This window comes from Schistosoma haematobium, chromosome 7 (genome assembly GCF_000699445.3).
Source record: "Schistosoma haematobium chromosome 7, whole genome shotgun sequence".
Classification (NCBI taxonomy): Eukaryota; Metazoa; Platyhelminthes; class Trematoda; order Strigeidida; family Schistosomatidae; genus Schistosoma; species Schistosoma haematobium.
In genome coordinates, this window is record NC_067202.1 from 7,319,591 (window position 1) to 7,344,564 (window position 24,974).

At 34.6% G+C, this 24,974-nt stretch overlaps 1 protein-coding gene across 1 annotated transcript in view; it reads left to right on the forward strand.

Annotated features, from left to right (window-relative positions):
* Positions 1 to 24,275, forward strand: part of MS3_00009516 (uncharacterized protein) — an 82,046-nt gene extending 57,771 nt beyond the window's left edge. Inside the window, exons 7-14 of the mRNA XM_051217899.1 lie at positions 2,367 to 2,668; positions 3,774 to 3,909; positions 6,146 to 6,293; positions 14,035 to 14,183; positions 18,677 to 18,841; positions 19,875 to 19,987; positions 21,172 to 21,251; positions 23,149 to 24,275. Of these exons, the coding sequence (XP_051064331.1) occupies positions 2,367 to 2,668; positions 3,774 to 3,909; positions 6,146 to 6,293; positions 14,035 to 14,183; positions 18,677 to 18,841; positions 19,875 to 19,987; positions 21,172 to 21,251; positions 23,149 to 23,914 (1,859 nt within the window). The 3' untranslated portion in view covers positions 23,915 to 24,275. The remainder of the gene's footprint in view (positions 1 to 2,366; positions 2,669 to 3,773; positions 3,910 to 6,145; positions 6,294 to 14,034; positions 14,184 to 18,676; positions 18,842 to 19,874; positions 19,988 to 21,171; positions 21,252 to 23,148) is intronic.
* Positions 24,276 to 24,974: the final 699 nt, after the last annotated feature.

Consider the following 24,974-nt stretch of genomic DNA (forward strand, 5'->3'; position numbering starts at 1 on the left):
ATTAACAGCTGCCCAATATAATTGAACATGATACATTCTATTCATTCAAATGAATAGAATTTAGTATAGGCTATTTGGTCTTTATTATTCTCTATATTCAATTGAATGAAACTTTAAGTAGGTTATTATTATATGATCTTCACACGCATAGAGATAATTCAGTGAAATCATTGTATGAATAGTAACAATAATAACAATAAGTATTATTATATTATTATATTACTAGAAGTAGAGAATAAAAGTAGTATAGAGTAGATTTAAAATAAGAACATTGATTGTTTTATTTACATATTATTGTTTAAATAAATGTTGAGTTCAATCTAATCAAATCTGTGTATGAATTACTGGAAATCATTACTGTAGTGAATGACAACATTAAGTGAGGGAGGGGGGGCAATAGAATCTATTTCAACACTGAATTGCAGAATATCTTGTTAAAATCTCAGAACCATACAGTAAATGCTTCATTTTTGAAATATTAGTTTATCGTTTCAGATTTCACTGTTCTTTCATTTCCACAACAATTATTTTCTGTTCTCGTTCTGTTTTCTTCGATTTTCATGACTTTCTTCTGCCAGATATTTCACTTTCGATTGATGATACATACCACTTAATATGAATGGACATCAGTAGCATATACCACATTACGATTTAAGGCTAATTAATGTTTCCTGATGGATGCTATGCCGCTTTCATTGATTCGTTGTGAAGCAATGCAATCATGTCAGTGTTATAACTTGCAGCCCTGTTGCCCTAATAATATATGATGTAATGATACCGCCAATTAGAGATCAGATCGACTGGACCAATCCCGCCTATTCCCGTACGAGCAGGCTAAAGAATTTATTGGTCCTGCTTCCTGCCTAGCTCTGCCTATTAAGTTTAGAACACTAATCTGAGCCTCTGTGATATAAATCATGTTTTTCAAACATACTGGGTTTATATACGAACCGAACAGACCACATCGCAACATAAAATTTAGAAAATAACATCTAGTCAAAAGTGGCTATGAATGTGGGAGATGGTAATTGATAAACTGAGCATAACTCCAGAACGGTAAATCATATAATAATAGTCTATGGGTCAAAATGAAGCATATACTACGAGGAATATAGATATACATAATACAGTTACTCAATATTTATGCAATAAAAATATATGTATCGTATTAATTCATAAGTAGTTCTCAAGAGTTACCATTCATAATTCTCGTCGGGATATAACAGTCACAAATGGGTTTAATGTCAATGTTTACTTATTAAAGTGACTTAAGCATTATGCATAAGCAGCATAGATATTAGTGACAACTTATTTATAATGATTATTGAGACTTGAAACCACACATATACTATAATTATATCGCTAGCAACTGTAAAATCCTGAAAAGAGAGAGCTTACAATTATTTCGAATTGAACGAATAATTCCTTGTAAATGCAAGTTGAAATCATGAGTCTCTTATATACACTATAGTAGTTGATTTCTTCGTTGAAAGTGATACTTTCTACACGAAACTGTGATTAATATGAAGTAAGAAAGATAATGATATTTTATACACTACAATAATTCATAAATGATCATGAATATATAGGCTTTTATATTCAAACAAAGCGTACAAATATAAGCAAAGATGGATAGTGGCTAGCAGTGGAATCCAGGACGCGCGTTTCGTCCTGTTTGGGAGTCGTCAACTGGATGTACCTGCATCTCAGAGTTGATGTTCACTCTGGTACTCGAACTCAGTACCGTTCGCTTCAAACGCCATCGTGTTATCCACTTAGCTACTGAGACTAATTAATTTCAGTCCAAAAACATCAATGGGAAGATTCAAGTAAAACAATATCAAGTGAATTAAAGCGTACAAATGTTCAGTATTGTATTCAACTGAATCCTTATCAGGTAGACTCTTATGCATAATAATATTTACATGAATATGTAACATAATAAATCCATCAATACAATTTGTAAGTCATTGATCACAATGAAAGAGATTGTAGAACGGCAGACAGTGGAAATTGGGTTGCGATGGTGGAGAAGATTTGTAGCTCAGGTGGATGATTTTGATGGAGTTTTGTTCTCTGAGCTGGAGAACAAAACTCCATCAAAATTGGGTTGCAGAATATTATGAATCGACTAAAGTTGGATAATGACATCATTGAATGCTAACTCAGTGATCTAGAGGTTAAGTGTTTGCGTGTTATTCCTCAGGTCATAAGTTCTATACCGGGAGAAAACGGCCATTCTAGCTTAAATAAACTCATGATTTGAACTATAGAAATACTATATTAAAATGTAGAATAACTTATTCTATCTTGATGGTGTTATTCATATTATCTATGATTTCTGTATTTGTTTAAATATACAAAAGACGGTCCTGAATTTTCAAGTCCTTCAAATGATATATTATCCGGTGAATTAGGTCAAACCATTTATTTAGAATGTTCAGCCAATTCAAATCCTGAAGCTGATGTCTCTTTATATTATATTGGACCAGAAGGACAAATTCTTTTAGAAGAAGTAACCAAATCGGAACTAAATCAATATCAACTTCATTATAATCGTCCAGGAAATTCTAAAAATCCAAAATATCTTATTTGGAATAGTGAAACAGAATATGCAGAATTTAATATGAGTGTTATGAAAGCAGCTATTCATTCAAGTGGTAGAAAGGTAATAACTATAGAAATATATTTTAACATGATTTTCCACATACCAATAGAAATTCAGTAGTATTTAATTTTTGTTTTTCAAATAAAGCTTAACACAGTATCATGTTAAAGTACTTAAACAGAGACATAGTGGAAAATTCAATAATCATAGTTTCAGTATAGGGTTATGGACGGCCGTGACCAGTGGAACTTATCCGTGTCGGGTAGAGAAAGGTATCTACCTCAGTACAATGGAAGATGGTCGCTCAATTTCGTGGATTGGTTGAATTTAGACACTAACACTACTGGATGCCGATTCAGTGGTTCAGTAGGTTAAGCGTTCGCGAGCGAGACTGAAGGCCCTGGGTTCAAATCTTGTGAGCAGGATCGTGGATGTGCACCGCTGAGGAGTCCCACAATAGGTTCTCAATGGTGATCTGACATCAATCGGTTCATGATTTCAATCAATAACCATAGTTTTAAAATTCAATGCCATAAATCAACCTAAAAGTTAGCCACATATCACGAACTAATTTTCCAGTTTTCTTTAGAGTCTTATGCATCCTTGAATGACGTTAGTACTTGGCAAAAGTTATTATCCATAAATCCTCTTCCATTCCGTTTATTGTGATAAATGCAATATAAGTCATTCATACTGTTGTTTACTATGCTGAGTCAAACATTTACAAATTTGTTTTCATAATAACGAATCAACGAAGCATCATTTAAATCTATGTAATATTGTTTAATCAGTACGAATTAAAACAATGAAATAAACAGGTTTTTGTAGCTAGCATTTCACCCGATCATTATAACTACCTTGACGTCGTGTTCGGACTTGCCTACCATGATGAACCGATCAGGTGTAGACAACCGGAAAGTGATAACCGCCCACATACCTCAATCAGCACTCAAGGCCATCCATTGTAACACATTATGTATATTCAAAAGAATGTATTCACTTATCTTAATCATTCTATTACTTAAAATGATTAAAACAACGGCAGTTAGTTCATTCGCTTAACCTCAAAATCTGTATACATTACAAATGGTTTTACCAATTCTATCATTTGAGATCATTTAAGATCATACTGTTTGATTGATTTTATTGTTTGATTTTAATCTAGCTATTAGGTTCAGAATTAAAACAAGTTTCATATAAATTACATTTAACAAATCATGAACAATTTGGTTTTTATGCATGTACTGCTCAAACAACCGGTTATCCACCCATATATCGTACTGTTTATGTAGGACAAGCTGGTAAGCAATTTTGTTCTGTTTTTTTCACTTTCAATTGACTTATAATAAGATACATTTTCATTGAATGAAAATTATTACACTAGTCAACAATTGAACACATCATTTCTTAATGGGTAGTTTTTATGACAGATTAACATTTTTCAGGATCAAACATGAGATCTTTCCAAATGTGATCATATTGAGATGATAGAGAAGATTTGTAGCTTAAATGAATTTTTTATTTTATTTTAACACATAGATATTGGTACAAGGAGACACCAAATATATATGCGCCACACAAATCTCATTTGATGTGTGTGAGGGCTATGATACTGCCCGGATGCCCAAACCGAACCAGGTGGTTTTCTTAGGGGGCCACCACACCCGGAGCCTTCAACCTAAAGGTCTGATCCACAAGGCAGTGGAGTATCGTAAGGAGATGTAGTCCCATGGTAGCCGGTGACCAACAATTGGTTCATACGCCATTTGTTCCACAGGATACTGGAGCCCATGTGCACCATTGGTTTGGAATCCGGTTAAAGCGCCGGATATTCGCTTTTCGTCCTCTCAATTTCGTAAACAACACCCACTCCATGAGAAAGCAATGAGTAGAACTTCCCTGGCAGAGGCTGTATACGCGTGGCCATGTGAGAGCATTTCGAGAGGGAGAGCGGACTCTCCCCACTCTCGGCCGTACCAGGGCATTCGGGGGCAGCTCAAATGAATGCTTTAGGTGGATTTTTGTTCTCTACAGTGGATGGTTTTGATTGTGGAGGTTCCATTGTTTTTCTGAGCAATTTCATCAGCACAAATTTTAGGTAGATGTGGAGTGTTTGAATTTCTCCTCATAAGACTCATAGCTTATGTTGTCAATCAGTATAGGGTTGTGGAGATTATTAAGTTTTTGATTGAGATCATGCTAGGGAGTCCCACAATAGGGTGAAACGGCCCTCCAATACTTTCAGGTTTTCAATGGTGGTCTATCAATAATCGATCTCAATCAAAGAGAATGGAAAAATCGGCCTGTTCAGAAGGTAGAATAAGTTATATGGGTTTAATATAGTGATCGACATTACAGATTTTCAGGCTTACCTAATTCTCACTAAATCGTTTAATCGCTCATCTATGTATTATTTATATGAGTGAGTTATCACATATACTATGCAAAGTGGTTTTTCTTTTTATTAAACTCAGAGATAGAACAAAGTATTCATAAAATATCTAACTTTACTGGCGAGGCTATAATCTATGGACGAACCAATCAGGTACAAGATAACAGGTCTTGGATTTCGGCACGAAATTAACTTGTCCATTTGGCTAAATAGAGTTTTGGCATTATAGCTGATGTCAGATCGTGATGAAAAGCGTAAATCTAATTCCTAACCTTAACCATCAACTGTAAATCATAATTCTAATTCCTCACACAAGTTTATAATCCACATTTGGTCCTAGTTATTAGGTGAACCCTCTCAAAGTCAGTCGAGAGTCACTCAAAGGTCATCCATAAATTATAGTCTCATCACTTTACTTTCATTCGTGGATTGGTTGAAGTTAAATATTAACACCGTTGGATGCCGGCTCAACGTTCCAGTAGTTAAGCACTCGCGCGCGAGACTGTTAGGTACTGGGTTCGAATCTGGCGAGGCGCGATCGTAGATGCGCACTGCTGAGGAGTTCCATACTAGGACGAAACGGCCGTCTAGTGCTTCCAGGTTTTCCATGGTGGTCTGTCTTCAATCGACTCATGATCTCAACTGTTGGAATTACTACAATCTCCACAGAACCCCTTCTGATACTAATCAACATATGCTCACAAGTGACTGGTTTCAAGAGATATATCCTGAAGTTCTAGTGAGAAGCAGTGACCAGTGAAGTTCAACCGGGTCAGTTGTGAGTTAGTAACTCACTGGTGACAATGATGGATGTATCGCTCAATTTTGTGGATTAGTTGAAGTTAACACCTTTGGATACCGGATCAATGGTCTAGTAGTTAGGCGCTCGCGCGCATGACTGTTTGGTACTGGGTTCGAATACCGAGAGGCGGGATCGTGGATGCGCATTACTGAGGACTCTCATACTAGAACGAAACGGCCGTCAAGTGCTTCCAGGTTTTTGATGGTGGTCTAACTTTAATTAACTCATGATTTAAGCTTTTGAAATTTTATTCATTTCTGTAAAATTCAGAATAAAACTAAACTGTTATTAAGTAATTTTCCAAAAAAAGTTTTTTTTATTTTTGAATTGACATTTTGTAAAGAATCACCGAAAATTTTAAAAACTGATCAATCGATTTCTTTCGATGGAACTTTTGCTGAATTATTTTGTACAATCTATAGTATTCCTAGACCTACTGTGCATCAAATTACATGGTCAATAAATGGAATCTCTATCAAACCGGACAAAAGGTAAGTATTATACTTGTAGTATAACTAAGTGTAAATAAAGTATTTGAATGAACATATATTTTTAGTAATTTGATGATGATGATGATGATTGTCATTTAATTGTTTGATATCTGACTACAGTTAGATCGGATGTATGATTGTCGTCGAATGATTGAAGTAGAAATATACATCCTAGCTGCCTTTGTATATTTAGATGGTTATTGTATTGCAACAGACAATATAAATGATTAAAGAATGTTGAATGATCAAAATGTCAAGGTTTTACAATAGTGATGGCTTCAATACATGCCATAATGCATCATTTGTTGTAAATATCAGAAGGGGTTTTGTGGATATTATAGTAACTTCAATAGTTGAAATCACGAGTTAATTGAAGCTAGACCACCATGTAGAACCTAGAAGCACTGGACAGCCGTTTCGTTCTAGTATGGGACGCCTCAGCAGTGCGCATCCACAACCTCGCCCCCTGTGAGATTCGAACCCAGTACCTAACAGTCTCGCGCGTGAGCGCTTAACTACTAAACCATTGAGCTGGCATCCGACGGTGTTAACTTCAACTAATTCACGAAATTGAGCGACACATCCACCATTGTTATCAGTGAGTTACGGTCTCACAATATATGCTCACTAGTGACTGGCTTCAAGAAGTATATCCTGGAGTTCTAGTGCGAAGCAGAGACCAGAGGAGTTTAGCCAGCAACATACACTTCATACACCAAATTAAATTGGTTTACACTAGTCGTAAAGCCCATTATCATTACCTTATGATTGATTTACTGTATGATTGTTGACTTTATTTAATCATTGAGCAAAAACTTGTCAACGTTAAATACTCTTTCAGAAGACAACATAAACCAACAAACTACAATGTCGCCAGTTGTTCTATCTTTCGAAAAATATGTCTTATGTGGAGGTATTTCTTGATCAATATGAACATACCTAAGCTATTTGCTTATCTAAAGCTTACTTACTTACTCCTGTTTCTCCCAATGGAGCATAGGCCACCGACAAGCATTCTTCATCCCACTCTGTCTTAGTCCTTCTTTTATAGTTCTATCCAATTCGTGTTCACTTCTCTCATGTCTATCTCCGTTTCTCGGTCTAATCTGTTATTCGGTCTTCCGCTTTTCCTTTGGCCTTGAGGATTCCATATGAGGGATTGCCTTTTGACACAATTGGGTAATTTCTCAATGTGTGTCCTATCCACTCCCATCTCTTCTTCCTGATTTCTTCCTCGACTGGGATCTGGTTTGTTCTCTCCCATAGTAGGTTGTTGTTGATAGTGTCTGGCCAACGGATCCGCTGTTAATAAACATTTGTATCTTCTGGATGACGGGTTTCGTAGTACTCCAGGTTTTCGCTCCGTACAGTAGAACTGTCTTGACATTTGTATTGAAAATCCTGACCATGGTGTTGGTTGACAGTTGTTTTGAGTTTCAGATGTTCTTCAATTGTAGACATACTGATCTTGCTTTGCCGGTCTGCGGCTTCAGTTTATATAATGCATATATTTTTAAATAAAACACTTGGATACCGGTTAATTAATAAATTGTCATCTGCTTTGAGAAACCATTTGTACGTGATTATTAATGATAAACTATTAAAAAATAATATCGATCTGAAGAGATTAATCTCAATATCTATATGAACCATGATAATTATATTAGTACACACTATAATAATACATAAAAGTATTATTCGCACTAATTGTAGCGGTTTGCGTCTTATCAGTAGGTACTTTATGTACTAGAGGAGCATATAGAGTAACGTCAAATGAGACTAGTTGGAAAAGAGAGGAACAAAAGAAAAACAATTTAGCCAGCGATCCAACAAATGCACACAATTCACTTATATTCATTAATGTAACCCAAAGACAACAATGAATAATAACATAAACTTGAAATTAGGAAAATCTCGAAATCGAAACTAGGAGCCGATGGTTTAACCTTCCACACTAATAACATCACAATTGATTGATCACTGGGTGGATATCAATGTCATGCGTGTCTAGTCCTTATTAGTGCAGATCGAATGCTATCGATCATGTTGCAATGTGGCCAACAGTCTAGGTGACTCGACACTGCGGGCACTATATATTGAGATTAGATGGTGATTGGAGGTAGTCCATGGATGATATTCAATAAATGAGTTGTTTTTATAAGGCAGCGTGGCGAGACTCTAATTTATGGACGAGCCAATCAGAGGCGTTTTGAAGATTTAAAGGTTACGGCGCCAACTTCAGTGCTTAGTGCTAACGTACGATCGGTTCACAGGGAATTTTGTACAAAACGTAATAATTGAGCGGCTATAACAAATAAAACAGCGACACTCTGAATTGTGAACGAATCAATCAGGTATAACATAATAGATCACGGATTTTAACGCGAAAGCCTTCCATCCATTTCGTTAAATAAATTTCTGGCATTATATCTGATGTCAGTTTGTGATGAAAACTCCATATATAATTCCTAACTAAGGCAAATTATGACAATTATTACGAACTGGATAATAAAATACAAGTAACACTGGCTGCAGCCAGGTACTACAATATATACGGATGGATGGAGAGCGTACAGACTCCTACATAGGCTTGGTTATGTGCATCATGTGGTTATCCACAAGTGATATTTTGTGCACTCAACAACCAGAGTGCACACAAGCAATATTGAAGCTATATGGTCGAGGCTGAAAGAGTTTTTGAGACTTAATCATGGTTGCAGAGACCGACTATTCTGTAGCGGTATGGATGATTTCTTCTACTGCATGCATTACGATTTTAGAACCTCTAAACCTCTTTCTAGCCTTGACAAGTTTTTGAACCACGTATAAGAAAGGTATCCACTTTATTTCCTTGGTGTTGCATAACATATTTTTACTCTATACTGACTGTTTGCTGATTGGCTTATATTTCTCAAGGTTACTTAACATTCGTTCAAAAGTCGTCCATAAATTAGAGTTTCGCCGGCAGAGTTCTTTGAACTGTGTTACGTAATTCTGAAGCTTTCATTTTCTTTATATACAATATCACTATCCACTAAATAATTACCATTTTGTTTTGTAAAGAGACTGTATTTTCTTGGTTATTAGCATTAATTATCCTATCACTGTCAGTATGAGTTCGTGATTTTATTGACATCCAATACTTGTCTGTCAGTATATATTTTAGGTTATACTTTATTTCCATTAGCTTCTTAATAAAATACTATAGTTTGTTGGATAAAGATATTATATTTCATGGATGTTTCAAGCATTTCGAGAAAGAGAACTGAATTAAACACATGTATCGATAATAATAATAAGAGTTTGTGAGCGGTAAATTAGACAATTGTATAAAACTTAATTTGTCTACGGATAAATGTCTTGAATGAGTCCCTATACTGTCGCATACAGAATCTAAGAAGGCCTTGTAACTATATATGAATAACCATCAGTTATAATTTGCTTATCGCTTGTAAATTGAAACAATTAGAATGAAGATGGAAAAATAACCAGATGTCTACTGAACAGTACCTGAGATACAATTAAACGAATTAATAAAAGGATTAAACACGTCTATATCAGAGGGCTGATGGTAGTTAAAAAAAAAGGTTAAATGATTAGATGAGTCTTAAGTGATGGAAGTTCAACACAAATGCTACTATTGTTTGATTGGAATCATGAACCGATTAATAATCTATCACCATTAAAAAACTAGAAGCATTAAACAACCCTTTAGTCTTAGTATGGGATTTCTCAGCGATTCGCACACATGACCACGGTCGTGAGACTTGAAACTAGGATCTTTGATCTCATACAAACTCTTAACCTCTAGATCACTGAGTCAGTATCATGGTTTGATTGAAGCAGGACATTAAAACCGTCGGCTCATTGTACAGAGGTTGAGCGTCCTCATGAGATAGAAGGTCCAAGGCTCGAACCGCGCGCGCGGGATCGTGGATACGCACTACGGAGAAGTCCCATCTCGGGACGAAATGACTGGTCAGTGCTCCCAGGCTTTCTATGATGATTTAGTTTAGATCGATTCATGAATTCAAATATTAGATTACTGCGATCTTCATAAAACCTCTTTCTGATGAAAATAATGTAAACAAAAGCAATGTGATAAACACTCTAGATAATAAATCAGTATTACGAAGGTAGGCTAAGGGTAAGAACGCAATGTTGTTGAACACATAAAGTGGGTTTCAGTTTCCGTATAACCAAGGCCTCAATAAACCTTAGTGTACGCCTTTAAAGGCTTTTGTACAACAATAAAAATGCTGACTTAATTATATTAACCTTATGATCAGTCTCACGATTGCTTCTCCCTATATGCTTGTCACCGCACATACACGTCAATTGATAGACACACTGATATGTGACACAATTATTTACGTGCTGTTTTAACTTTTGGTTTAACATAAACCATATCTTTTCAATACTGACAAGTTCGGACTGTGTAAAATGTTCTATTGATGGTTTATTTAAGTTTCCATTTCAACATGAGTCTATTTGGATATATGTATGATTAAATTGTTCGTCTTCTTATTGCATAATCAACATTTATCAAAGGGACTAATTGTTAGACATTAACACCGTTGGATGCCAGCTCAGTGGTTTAGTTGGTTAAGCGCCTGGCTCAAGACTGGTAGGTCCTGGGTTCGAATCTTTCAAGGTTGGATAGTGGAGCGCACTGCTGAGGAGTCTCACACTAGGACAAAAGGGCCGTCCAGTGCTTCCAGGTTTTCGATGGTTGTCTAGCTTCAATTGAATCATGATTTCAATCAGTGAAATTTCTAAAAAACCTCCACACAACCCCTTCTGACAAACAGAACTGTAAAATAGAAAATCTAACTAATTAAAAAACAAAAAAATGGTATTCATTGTTGAAAGCAAAGATTAATTCTATAATTGGACAATAAATTTAAAGTAGAAAAGATTTACGTCTATGGAGTAATTGTATAATAGATAAATCCATTTCTTTCTTTCTTTCTTTTTTTGTTCATTTACGGAATGCTAAACAAAGTTTAATCCAGATCTCAAGTAAAATATCTGATGTACTTTTTTTCTTCTTCAGGGATTAATATTCGACAAAACACTAAGATCATTTGGTTGCTGAGAACGTTACTTACTCACTTACCTACCTACTTATTTACTCATTGACTTACTTACTTATTAACTTACTTATGTATGTATGTATGTATGTATGTATGGATGTGTGTTACCCTTCGTGGAGGAGTATAGGTCACCCACCAGTACCTCGTCATCCAACCCTATTTTAAGCATGTATAAATACATAGTTCTATCAATAATAACTTTAACTGAATCTATTCAAGCAAGATAGAAATGAAATCATTTATAAAAATGAAAAATCATTCATACAAGAATAAGAAAAAAACAAACAGACTTAAATCCAAGTCTTATGATAAACGATTAAGTATATTATGCAGTCTATTTAGGTTTGTAAATAAAACTCAAATGAAGTGATTAATGTCTGAAGAAATGAAATACTTTTTATCAATGTTATTCAATTGTTCATTTGATATAATAGTAATCGTATTACTTATATTCTATACAGTGTATTCCAATATGTAATTCTACTGTATATGTATATTAGGTTAACAATGATTTGGTTATGTATTGAAGCTTCGAATAGATATAATACATGTATATAGAACTTTTAAGCATGTTAGTTAAACAATAACCATTCTATGTAAGATAATCGAGAACAGCCATGATGTGAGGCGTTAGAACGAGTGGTTGATGTTTATGGGTAGGTTAACAATAGGTTCAGTAGTGGATATGCTCTATTCCATACTAGAACATCCTTTACTTCCAGGTTTTCAATGATTGTCTGGCTTAGATTGGTTCGTGATTTTGATTAAATAAACATTATCAAGTATTTAGGAGATTTGAAAATTTTCAAAGATTTTGAATCATGAAATTATCTTAGATAGACAAGGAAGCACTGAAAAGCTATTCCATCTTAATAGATGACTCCTTAGTAAAGCCCACTTACAAAAATTGCTATGGACTACGGCCACTGAAAATCGTAAGTTAATTGAGGTTAGATAATAGAGGTTGAAAAGTCAAGCGTTTGTGCTCAAAACGGAAGGTTTTTGGTTTGATCTCATACAATATATTTTTGGTGGGAGCTTTTCATTTGACTTGAACATTATATCTACATAGAAAGTGCTTACTTATTTGATCTCGTAACTACTGAAGATCAAGAGGAATCAGGGACTTGTGGGATTCATTTACAAAGTATTGACCAATTAAAGTCATAAAAATTATTCTTCCTTCCTGTTTTCCACTGCTAGTCACTATCCATCTTTGTTTACTTAGCTATGTTTTATACAAGAATCAGTATGTCCATTTTGTTATAAACTTTACACTACCAAAGTTATTTTATCTGTAGTAAACGAGAACTCAGATGAAAACAATCCATTTATTGTTTCATACAGAATTACAGAATATTTCCATAAAATATGAGAACCACTGGCACTGTTGAAAAGTCCCATGCTAGGACGAAACGGCCGTCCAGTGCTTCCAGCTTTTCCATGTTGGTCTAACTTCAATTGACTCATGATTTCAACTATTGAAATTTCTAAAATCTCCACAAAGTCCCTTCTGATTAAATACTTCATTTGCAAATCTTCCATTAATTATTCCTCATCTTCTGTATGATTCTGACACTGCACAATTCCTTTCTAATTCCTATTCTATTTTCTTCAATTCGATCTTCTTGGCATTCTTCAGCCAGGCATTCAACTTCTGATTAGTTTTACATACTACTTATGTTGAAAGATATAAGTAACATACACTATTAATTTGATCACAGAATATTTTTGCTCATTCTGTCAACTTATTCATAAGAGATGGATTTATGAACTTCTATTGTTTATGAATTTGTATACATATGTTGAACACATGTAGTGATTGTATTCTATGGAAGACATGTTTGCGATTTATATGTTATTGTTCTGAGGTAAATATAAGTACTATTATTAGAAGGGATTTGTGGAGATTCTTTAGAAATTTCACTGATTGAAATCATGAGTCAATTAAGGCTAGACCAACATGGAAAACCTGAAAGCACTGAACGGCCGTTTCGTTCTAGTATAGGACTCCTCAGCAGTGCGCATTCACGATCCAGCACCCCACGAGAATCGAACCCAGGACCTATCAGTCTCGCGCCACGCGCTCAACCAACTAGACTCATGATTTCAATCTGTGAAATTTCTAAAATCTCCACAAACCCCTTTTGATAATAATCATCTGCTCACTACTGACTGACTCCAAGAGATACTCCTGGAGTTCTAGTGAGAAACCGTTACCAGTGGAGTTCAATCAGGTCTGTTGTGAGATATCAACTCACTAAAGACAATGATATACGGTGGCGCAACTTCGTGGATTGGTTGAAATTAGACATTAACGCCGTTGAATTCGGGCTGGCTCAGTGGTCTAGTTGGTTAAGTGCCTGGCGCGAAACTGATAGGTTCTGGGTTCGAATCTCGCGGGAGGCGGGATCGTGGATGCGCACTGTTGAGGAGTCACGTACTAGGACGAAACGGCCTTCCAGTGCTTTCAGGTTTTCCTAGATGGTTCAGCTCTAATCAACTCATAAGTTTAAAAATGAAAATGTTGATTAATTCTGTAAAATATTTATTTTTTGACAGATCATATATAATAATCATTTTTTGAATATTTTTGACATGGTTACTAATTTTAATATAATTTTCTTTATTATTTATATTATCAGATTAAGAATTTATCAAGAGAAAACACATCGTGGTGTAACCAGTATATTAACATTAAATAATTTACGTCCTAATGATTATTCTACATATAATTGTACAGTAATCAATTATTACGGAAGTGATTGGAAGTTAATTACATTATCATCTGACAGTAAGTATATTTATATTTCTTTCTATTAAAGATAGAACTTATAATTGCTATGGTTTTATATGAATAAATCACTAAGCTATTCAAACCTTACTTACTTACGTAATATAACGATCGAACTGACAGTATTCGGCTTGAACGCAGGACTAACGAACCAAAATGTATTCGAATAGGCCAGACTACGTTCTTTGGTTTAGTTTACAAAGCGTTTTCGAGACACTCGTATTAAATTATATCAAAAAACAAACTCTGTGCTCAATTTAAACGGTTCTAATTTAGGAAATAGAACAAATTATATCAGAAATACAAAATAACTCAAACCGTACAGCCTGTGCTATACAGTCAGAAGTTTCACTGACGTAAATTAGCGCGCTGAGCAATAAAAGAAACAGTTATTACTAAAGAGTACGATACCGGAGAATCAATAAAATATTCTCAACAAGATGGGATCAAATATCTATCTGCAGGGATTCCAACAATCCTCCCAAGTAGACAGTGAAAAGGTTAACAGTCACACACTGAATCACACGGTAACCTTGAGCTTAGTCAAACACGACCTTACTGTCAATAGTCCTGTAACATGCAATAGAAAATTAGGTAACAAAACATAAGTCATTAATCAAAATCACATAATAAAAGCTCAGACGAGGATAACTGAAGAACAACAGGTGTGGTTAAACGAGATCTTAACAAAGGTTAAAATACACGACATTGAGAAGAAACAAATAAATGAAAGTACTGTCCAACAAAAAGACTGCAGAGGGATTTTCATCGTTCTCTCTCCGTTACACGTATATTACCTCTTGTAGAGGAGCATAGACCACCCGTCGTAAATCTCTATCCAATTCTATCCTGAGTAATCCTTTCCACTTGTTTCCAGTTGCTAATCCTTAATCTTCTTAAACATTTCGTTCTGATAACCGTTATTAGATAATGTCCTGAACGTTGTATAAATCAGAAGACAAATATGAAGTGTTGATTGCGTTTATTATTGCACGACGCATAGATAATCAAAACCACAGAAATGCGAAACAAAAATGAAAGGCTAATACCGAAAAGTAAACGACCAAGTAAGTGTTCGAGTTTGCGAGTCAAAAATGATTAGGATTAAAATGTACATATATATATACACGGGGAAATGAATGAATCACAGAATTAGTTGAGCGATTACCATCATAGTTACCAGAATGAATATATGCGTAGGCAGTAAGCAATGCTCAAGTATACATATTCATACAAGCGCACCAATAATAAAGGTACAATGATATAGATCAATTGTTATTGTACAAATGACTCTATACGTTATATAATTTAATAAAAACGCTTAACCAAATTAAGTGTGAACAAACTCAATTACACGTGAGCTGATATACACCACTGAAAACGTGGGAGCATTCGAGCGCCAGACCTATAGATCTTAAGTTCGAATCCCTCGAGCAGTTTTGTGGATACGGACTGCTGAAGAGTCCCATACTAGGACGAAACCTGCATCCATTGCTCCCAGGTTTTCTATAATGGTCTAGCTTCAATTAACTCATGAATTTAACCATAAAATCAAATATTTATAAAAATAAAAAAATCTTTGTACACAAAGTACACAAATTCAACAATGAACTAACATGAATGTTATATCGACATTTAAAAAAATATCTCAATAATACATGGATATAATACTGAGTTACTTAACGTCTCTAATTATGAAAAGTGAAAAAAAAATTTTTTTTGAAATACCAAAATTGTAAGAAAAAAGAATCCAGTTAGTTACTAATTTTTATGGCTACGAAAAAATAGGTATGGATGTAGATATACAAACTAGACCAAGTGCAGAATAAATCGAACTCCCCCTCTCGTCATCATGTCGATATACCGATTGATATGTTCTTTTTTTCTCACTAGATTTTGCTTTTTCTATTTTTATTGTTCAAATATTTGGTATTTTGTTCTTATTTATTCAGTTTTATTGTCTTGAATGTTTTTTTCTTCTAGTTAGAGTTTTTTTAACAAGTTAGTTTTCTACGGGATGGGGTCACCAACCCCATGACCAATCCTCCTCCTTTATCCGGGCTTGGGACCTGAAGTAGCCCTAGAGGGGTTCCAGTTGGAGTTACTTTTATTGGTTTAGCAAACTTAATCGTAGTTTTGAAATTACGAGTGTTTTTTTATGAAATTACTAAGCCTTTTATTAAAAGTTTATCAAAAGTAATTAAGATCAATTAGATAGGGTAGTTGAAGGTAGTTAGCAGTAGACTATGAAAATTTGATAATCATTTGGATAGTGGATTGTAATCAGCGAAAAGGAATCAAGGATGATGTGTTTTGTTCGACTAGGGATTTTTCAGATGTATTTACCTTCATACCAATGTTGATGTTTATCAAATAACTCGAACCTAGAACATTCCAATTCAAATGTTTCACAAATTATTCGCTGAGCTACTGAGTTCAGATAGTCACTAGCTTGTATAACGGATAGTAGTTTGTTTCATTTTTTTTCAAAGTATTTGGATATACTCTGTTATTGAAATTATCCACTGAATTCCACTGTTAGTTAAGATCTATCTATTCTAACATAACTTGCAACAAACTGACTATAACACAGCAATTAGCTGAATAGACACATATGCTAATGTAGACTGACTAAAATTCAACTGAGAATATAAAAACAAATTGGTTGATAAACATCTTTACAAACTGAAATAAAGATCTGAAGACATTAATCAAATTAATGAAACGAAGGCAAAATGACAAACATAGAGGGGTGATGCAGTAAAGTTAATAAGATGTATTACATAATGATTAGAGAAGAATAAAAGAGTTTACTTAAGTCTAAGTATAAATCATTTGAATGTAGATGAAATAACAAATAGCTAAGCGACGATCGCATAACAAAATACAAATAATGCAAATAATAATAATATTAACCGTTATGAAAATGGGACTTAATTTTAAGCATATATATATATATATTTACTACCGTGGTGATAAATTAACAATCGTCTGTTTTTGATTGAAATCGTGAACCGATTGATGTTGGATCATCATTGTAAACCTGGAAGCACTTGACGGCGGTTTCGTCCTATTGTGATACTCCTTTGCAGTGTGCATCCACGATCCTCCTCGTTGGATTCAAACCCAAGGTCTTCAGTCTCGCGCACGAACGCTTAACATCTAGACTATTGAGTTGGGTAGCATCCAACGGTGTTAATGTCTAACTTCAACTAATCCATGAGGAATCCCACAATAGGACGAGACGGCTATACAGTGTGTCCAGGTTTTCAATAATGGTCTAACATCAATCGGTTCACTATCTCAGTCAAAAACTAATGTTTGTCAAATTTACTTGGTATTGTTTACTTGAATCTTCCCATTGATGTCTAATACTGCAGTTGATCAGTCTCTTATCGGCATATGTGCATACTATGTGTATTGTCCCGAACCCAGTACCCTGTGCCTCAAACACCATCGCATTATCCATCCAGAGTGAACATCAACTCTGAGATGCAGGTACATCCAGCTGACGAGTTCCAAATATAACGAAACGCGCGTCCTGGATTCCACCTCTAGTAATTATCCATCTCTATTTACAATGTTTGTTAAGTTGTGATTTTGGTATATTTCTTATTATTACATTCTTTGTAATAGAGTATAATCGGTGAGACCATAATTTATGGACGACCATTGAGCAACGCTGAAATAACCTTGAAAATGCCCACCTACTTACTGGAATTAAACGACGGTTGTAAACATTTGTGAGGAATTAAGATTATGATTTACAGTTGATGATTAAGGTTAGGAATTAGACTTACAGTTTTCATCACGAGCTGACATCAATTAAAATTCTATAACGCTATTTCGACAAATGGATGAATGAATTTCGCGCGGGAATTCAAGTCCTGTTATCTCATATCTGATATCGTAAATCTGTTGGATTCGTCCATAAATTATAGTCTCTCCACATAAACTGTTTATTCATTTTAACGCAAGTGTTAAACATCATTCCATGATTTAAATTTAACCAGCAATGTAAAATATCAGCTTCCGATGAAGATTATCCTGCTTTGTATGTACAAGTTTAAGCTATTCATTGTACTTAAGCAAAGATGGATAGTGGCTATCAGTGAAATCCACGACACGCGTTTCGTCCCATTTGAGACTCATCAGTTGGATGTACTTGCATACCAAAGTTGATGTTCACTTCGGGACTCGAAATTAGTACCGTTAGCTTCAAACACTTAGCTACTGAGTCCTGATAGCCACCTACTTGTGCTTGCTTGAAAATCTTCTATTTTCAGGCTATATCGAGGCAATCCGCGCAGAATGTAAATATGCCAACATGCGACTAATCAACTGTAGTCCAAAATAACAATGGAAAGATACATGTAAAACAATAACAAATGAATTTAATCGTTGTACTTTCTAGTAGTTGATTCATAATTAACAGATTATCATTCTATTTATACCCAAAGAAATCTAATTCTTTTTTGTTCCATTAATTTTAGACAAATGGCCATTAACGTTTGCTGTTGTTAGTGCTATTGCTGCATTATTTGGTGTTTTATTTGTTACAATTATATGCTGTTTCGTTAGATATACTCGATTAAAACGTAGTAATTCAAATGGTTATTTCAAATCCAAACAAGAACATCATTTACAGAATAATAAAGGTAATTAAACTTCATAACTGATATATCATCTTTGTCTAAATCTTTTTCTATGTTAAAAGAATATGATAAACTGGGGATAAATGTCAATTTCATTACTTATTTACTTATTTACTTAATTACTTACTTACTTACTTACTTACTTACGCCTGTTACCTCTTGTAGAGGAGCACAGGCCACTCACCAGGATTCTTTATCCAACTCTGTCCTGGGTAATCCTTTCCACTTGTTTCCAGTTGCTATCCATCCCTTTCATATATGCTTCCGATCACCGACGCCATGTGTTCCTTGGTTTTCCAATTCGCCTTTTCATATTGACTTCTAATTCGCAATGCAATGTGTTCAACTTTGCTATTTTTTGTTTCCCTTTACGATTCCAAGTTAGGACTGGCCTTGTAATGTTGTTTGATGATTTTCGAAATGTATATCATATCCACTTCCATCGTCTTACCCTAATTTCCTCTTCAGCTGGAACCTAGTTGATAATTCTTGCGGATTTAAACGCTATATTCGTCTTTTAGGCTATTCTGTAACCCCCAGGCTAGAACTATACAGAGACCTGAACACGAGAGAGAAGACTCAAGTATACGAAAAGCAGTTTACTCCAAGGTTCATTTTAAAACAGAAAATACAGGGTTTTTATAATATTTTAAATGTTCTTGGGTTGCTAGGAGATTCTGGAATGCTACTAAACATAGTAGCAGTGTAGCAGCCAACCAATCAGAACCTCTACATGTGATGTTCCGCTTCCTTGATATTTTTGGCCAAGACTCCAAGTGAACGCTGATTGGATGAAACGCTTCCTAATGTTTCCTGATGCTTGCTTGTCGTTTGCGAGCAATTTTCTGGATCACCCCAACACTAGTTTGCTCTCTTCCACAGTTAGCTGTTGGTGATGGCCTCTGGTCAGCGGATATTGAGTCTCTTACGCAGACAATTGTTTATAACTATTTGCACGTCAATTTCAACTTACATACTAATTGATTTCTGTTGAAATATAATCATATATTCTTCATAATTTGACTTCATCTTATAGAGAATAAACAAAATAGGGACGGTGTAGAACTACAATCAATGCTAAATCATAAACCAATCCAATCTGGTCTATCTAACTCGAACCCTGTTGAAAATGTCTCTTTAACAGATAATGTGAGTATATTTTGTTTTAATCATTGTCACTGTTTATTTTGTATATATAATTGACTGTAATGAAAACTGAACAAAACTGTTATGAATATGGATACAACTATTTCTTGTTACTGTGTGAAGGAACAAAAATTGATGATATTGTATTCAAAGAAGGAAATAAAACTGCAGATAGCGATTTTTCATGCACCAACTTATCTAATTGACAATGGTTGATATTAATTTATTAATAAGCAAAGACATGTGATATAAGTTTCGGTATCATTTTTTCATTTTGTGACTAACTTCGAGAGGGAAGTCACCCAGAAGTTGTGACTAGTGGAACTAATCCATATCGGATGTGAGTCAGTTACCTAACTAACACAATAGAAGATGGTAGCACAATATCGTGGATTGATTCAAGTTAGACATTAACACCGTTGGATGCCGGCCGGTCTGATGGTTTTGCGTTTTCGTACAAGACCAAAGGTCCTAGTTTTCAGTCCTGTATGAAGGGATTGTGGGTCTACTAATAGGATGGAACGTCCGTCCAACACTTCTTTCTTGAGTAATCAAAACAGAAAAATAAACATTATTTGGTTAATTTAAGAAAATTGTGTAATTTAGTCAGTATGAAGAAGTCGCCACTAAAGATTTTCGAAATATGTCAATCCAAACGAGAGAACACGAAAATCATTATATGTACTAGTTTTTCATATTGATAGGACTGAAGGCGACATAACTTAATAATTCCCATCCAGCATCTATTTTATGATTACTACAAGCAGTCTACTAGATGCTTCATGTCTCTTTCCATCGTCTTTGTGTACAAATTAAGTTTTCCTCTGAAAATGTAGATAAATATATGTCTGCCTAAAAACGTCCCTAAAATAGTTATCAATACACTCTTGTTATTATCTGCTTACATGACAGAAGGGTAGATAAAATTAACCTGTTCTCTCTCTTACTCCCTCTCTTTCTCTCTCTCTCTCTCTCTCTTAATCAGCCTAAATTTATCAAAGTCTATCATTATATGGAGACATTGCTTTCTTTTTAGTTTTAGCAATATATCGGCAAATGTGTGTTTTATGCTTAATAGAAAGATGGAATTAGATATTTATCTAAATGGTGAATTTATTTTGTGTCTTATCTACTTGTTACCATATTCATTATTTATGAACTAATCGCTTTGATTTGTTCATTGTTAGGAGTGTTATCCTATTCAAAATGTATACAAATCGAATATGGATGAAACAGACATTCGAAAGTGTACAAGTCATGATTTAAGGTAAGTATGCATCTTCTATAGTATATACCTACCATAAAGTATCAAATCTCCTGTTAAATGGCATATACACCATAATCATATATTTTATAGCTCTCATTGACACTTATTGATAATACGCCGGTGATATGTGCTTAGTTCAATGCTTCCAGTCGAATCTGATATGTTAGGCTTCTTTTCATTAACTGAAGGTGATGTATCAAGAAAGAGAGGTAGAAATTACATTCGCAACTGATTATGAATGTTGTTCGGCATTCCCTTTTTTCTTTGTAGTAATTCTGTATAATTCCTCTGTGCCTGACACTTGTTAACTGATCACAAATATAAATAGAACAAATGGATAAATGCATGTATACATGTATCATTGACAAATTATCTTGAGAGTTAAATCACTCCTTTATCTATGATCTACATGTTTTTACTTGTGTTGTTCAACTTCGGTTGTGCAATTTTAAGCACCAAATAAGACAATATTCTGCAGATATAACAATTTGTTATTACGATAATCCGGAAATTGTTAACACAAGTAAACTGTTTGTCTAGGCTGAAATCTACTGGTGTAGTGGTTTATAATGGTTATGGTAAACTATACTAAGACGAAATAGCTTTTCAATCATTACAAACAATTGTTCAACTAAGATAAATCTGTAATTAGTAGTGTCGGCAATAGACTCAAAAAAAATTCAGCTAATGCTGAAATGCTAAATGGAGTTCAATCCGTGTTATGTGGATATAGTCATCCACCTCAGATAACGGATGAAGGGTTACGCAAGATCATGGATCGATTGAAGTTAGACATTAACATCGTTGGAGTTAAACGTTCTCTTACGAGGTAAAAGGCTCAGGATTCGAGTCCCACGAGCGGGGTCATCGATAGGCATTTCTGAGTAGTCAGACACTAGAACAGAACGGCCATCTGGTACTTCAAAGTGTTCCAGAGTTGTTCATCCTAGATCGATCCATGGATTCGACCCTGAATATACTACAATCTCCATAAATTTCTATATATATAGTGCCGCCTATGACCAGTTTATTGAAGGCACATAGGTTTGCAAATCTCTCACCATTTTCGTTTCTTTCTCCCAGTCCGTGTCGTCCCATGATGTCTTCATATCCAATGTTGTCCGTTCCAACCTTGGCATTGAAATCTCCCATCAGAATGATCAGGTCCTTTGTTGGGCACTTCTCGATGATTGACTGCAGCCTATTGTAGAATTGATCCTTAGCGTCTTCATTGTAATCGTTGATGGGCGCATAGCATTGGATGATGTTCATTGAAATGCCCTCTTTCTTTGTTTTGAAGGAGGCTTTGATGATCCTTAGTCCACGAGATTCCCATCCTATAAGTGCATTTTGTGCTTGTTTGGACAGCATCAATGCAACTCCTTGTGTATGTAGGGCATTTTCTTCTTCATGGCCGAAGTATAACAATAGCTTCCTTGAAGCTAGTCGTTGTTGTCCAACTTGTGTCCAATGTGTTTCACTAATCCCAAGTACCTCTAGGTTGTATCTTCTCATTTTTGCAGCAATTTGGAAGAGTTTTCCAGTTTCCTACATTGTACGAGTATTCCATGTACCTAAATAAATGGTTGCTCTGGTTGCCGAAGGAACTCGGCTTTCATCATAAAATGTCATAGCTATTCTAAATGAAGACATTCTTAATCCCAGGGCAGAGTTTAAAAGGTTTGAATAATTTTTTCTGGTTAGCGTTTTCTTAGCGGGTCGCTGACCCCATGCTCAACGCTCCTCCTTTGTCCGGGCTTTGGACCGGCAGTATTCCTCAGAGGGTTCCAGGCGGAGTTATAAATTTCTATACTGATATTTAATTTCATTCGTTTTATTTATCTAACATAAACAATAATGTCATCATGAAAACTTTCTTGATTTTTCAATATTTTAGTCCGATCAACTTACATACAAATGAAATTGATTTATCTACAAATTTTATAGAAGAAAATTATTTAAATTATATTTCTTGTACATATCCACAAGATACTACTTCATTATTGAATAATATTCATTCAATCAATGATCATGTATCAACACAATGTACCAATAAATTATCGAATAATTATAATCAATTACCATATTGTTCCAATCAATTAATTGATAATCAATTTAATACAATTATCAGTAATATATCACCACCTCATAATACCTCTGAATGTTTTATAAATGATACTATGCCTAATTTTAAACAACCAGATATTACTTCATTAATCTATACTAGTTCTTCTAAACCATGGATACAAAATACAAATGAATTGAAGAATACCATATCACCACCACCACCACCACTATCACCACAATTATCATTCTCTCCTATAACAAATAATTCTTCATCATTAGCTCCTATTTTTCTAATGGCATCAGATTTAAATTATTCAACAGGTATTCAACAAAATCATCTTACTAGTTCGAATACATCAACAGTGATTATACCACCGGTTATTTTACATCCAACCAATGATCAAACTTTTATGAATAATCCATACGGTCCAACGACAATCAACAATAATAATAATAATAATAATAATAATAATAATAATGCAAATACCTCAATTCTTTACAATACTACTAATAGTAATAATCATAATAATGTTAGGAATCCTATTCCAGATATTTCTATTATCCCATTTCATATGAATAATTGTCAGACAGGATAATAATAATAATAATAATAATGACTTGATTCCGGTAAACATATTAATAGCAATGTATGGTATATACCTAAACGAATGCCTGTATTTCACTTTGAATGTCTAAGTACTTATATTGTGTTTCAATGTTGGAAAGTTTTTGTAATTAATTATCTGATTATTATGTTATAATATGTCGTTTATTTTATTTTTTTTTGTAGATAAGATACCAAGAACTACCTACGTCATAGTTTTGTTTATTGATTTTTCTTCTCTCTGTTCTTTTTCTTTTTCTTCTTCTTCTTTATTATTATTATCACTGTTTCCGGTTTTTCTTCTGTGTTTTTACAGTGTATTCAAAATAAAACAGAATGAACAAAACTGTAAAGATAGTTTTGAAACCTTCTTTTATTCGGACTACTATAGAAAATACGATTAATTTGATGGAATTTTAACGATATTCATTGTCATTTCAATGGTTGAGATCAGGAGTCAACTGAAGCTAGATCACTATGGAAAATCTGGAAGCACTGGAAGGTCATTTCGTCTCGTTATGGAACTCCTCAGCGGGTTGTATCAACATATGCTCACTAGTGACTGGCTTCTAGAAGTATTTCCTGAAGTTCTAATGAGAAGCAGTGAACAGTGGAATTCAACAGGGTCCGTTGTGAGAGAGTAACCTGCTGAAGACAATAATGGATGTGTTGCCCAATTTCGTGAATTGATTGAATTTAGACATTAACACCGTTGAATTCCGGCTGGCTCAGTGGTTTAGTGGTTAAATTCTGGGTTTGAATCTGGCGAGACAGGATCGTGGATGCGCACTGCCGAGTCCCACAATAGGACGAAGCGGCCTTCCAGTGCTTCCAGGTTTTTGATAATGGTCTAGCTTTAACTGACACATGACCTCAATCATTGAAATTACTATAATATCCACAAAAAACGCTTCTGATATATTCTTTGTCGATAGACAATGAATTGCAAGAATTTTGTAGCCATTTTCTATGTCTTGGATATGCTATGATTTGTAAATCTGTTAATCTAGGCTTCGACCTTCCGGACGGTGTACTGATATTCCAAATAAAAA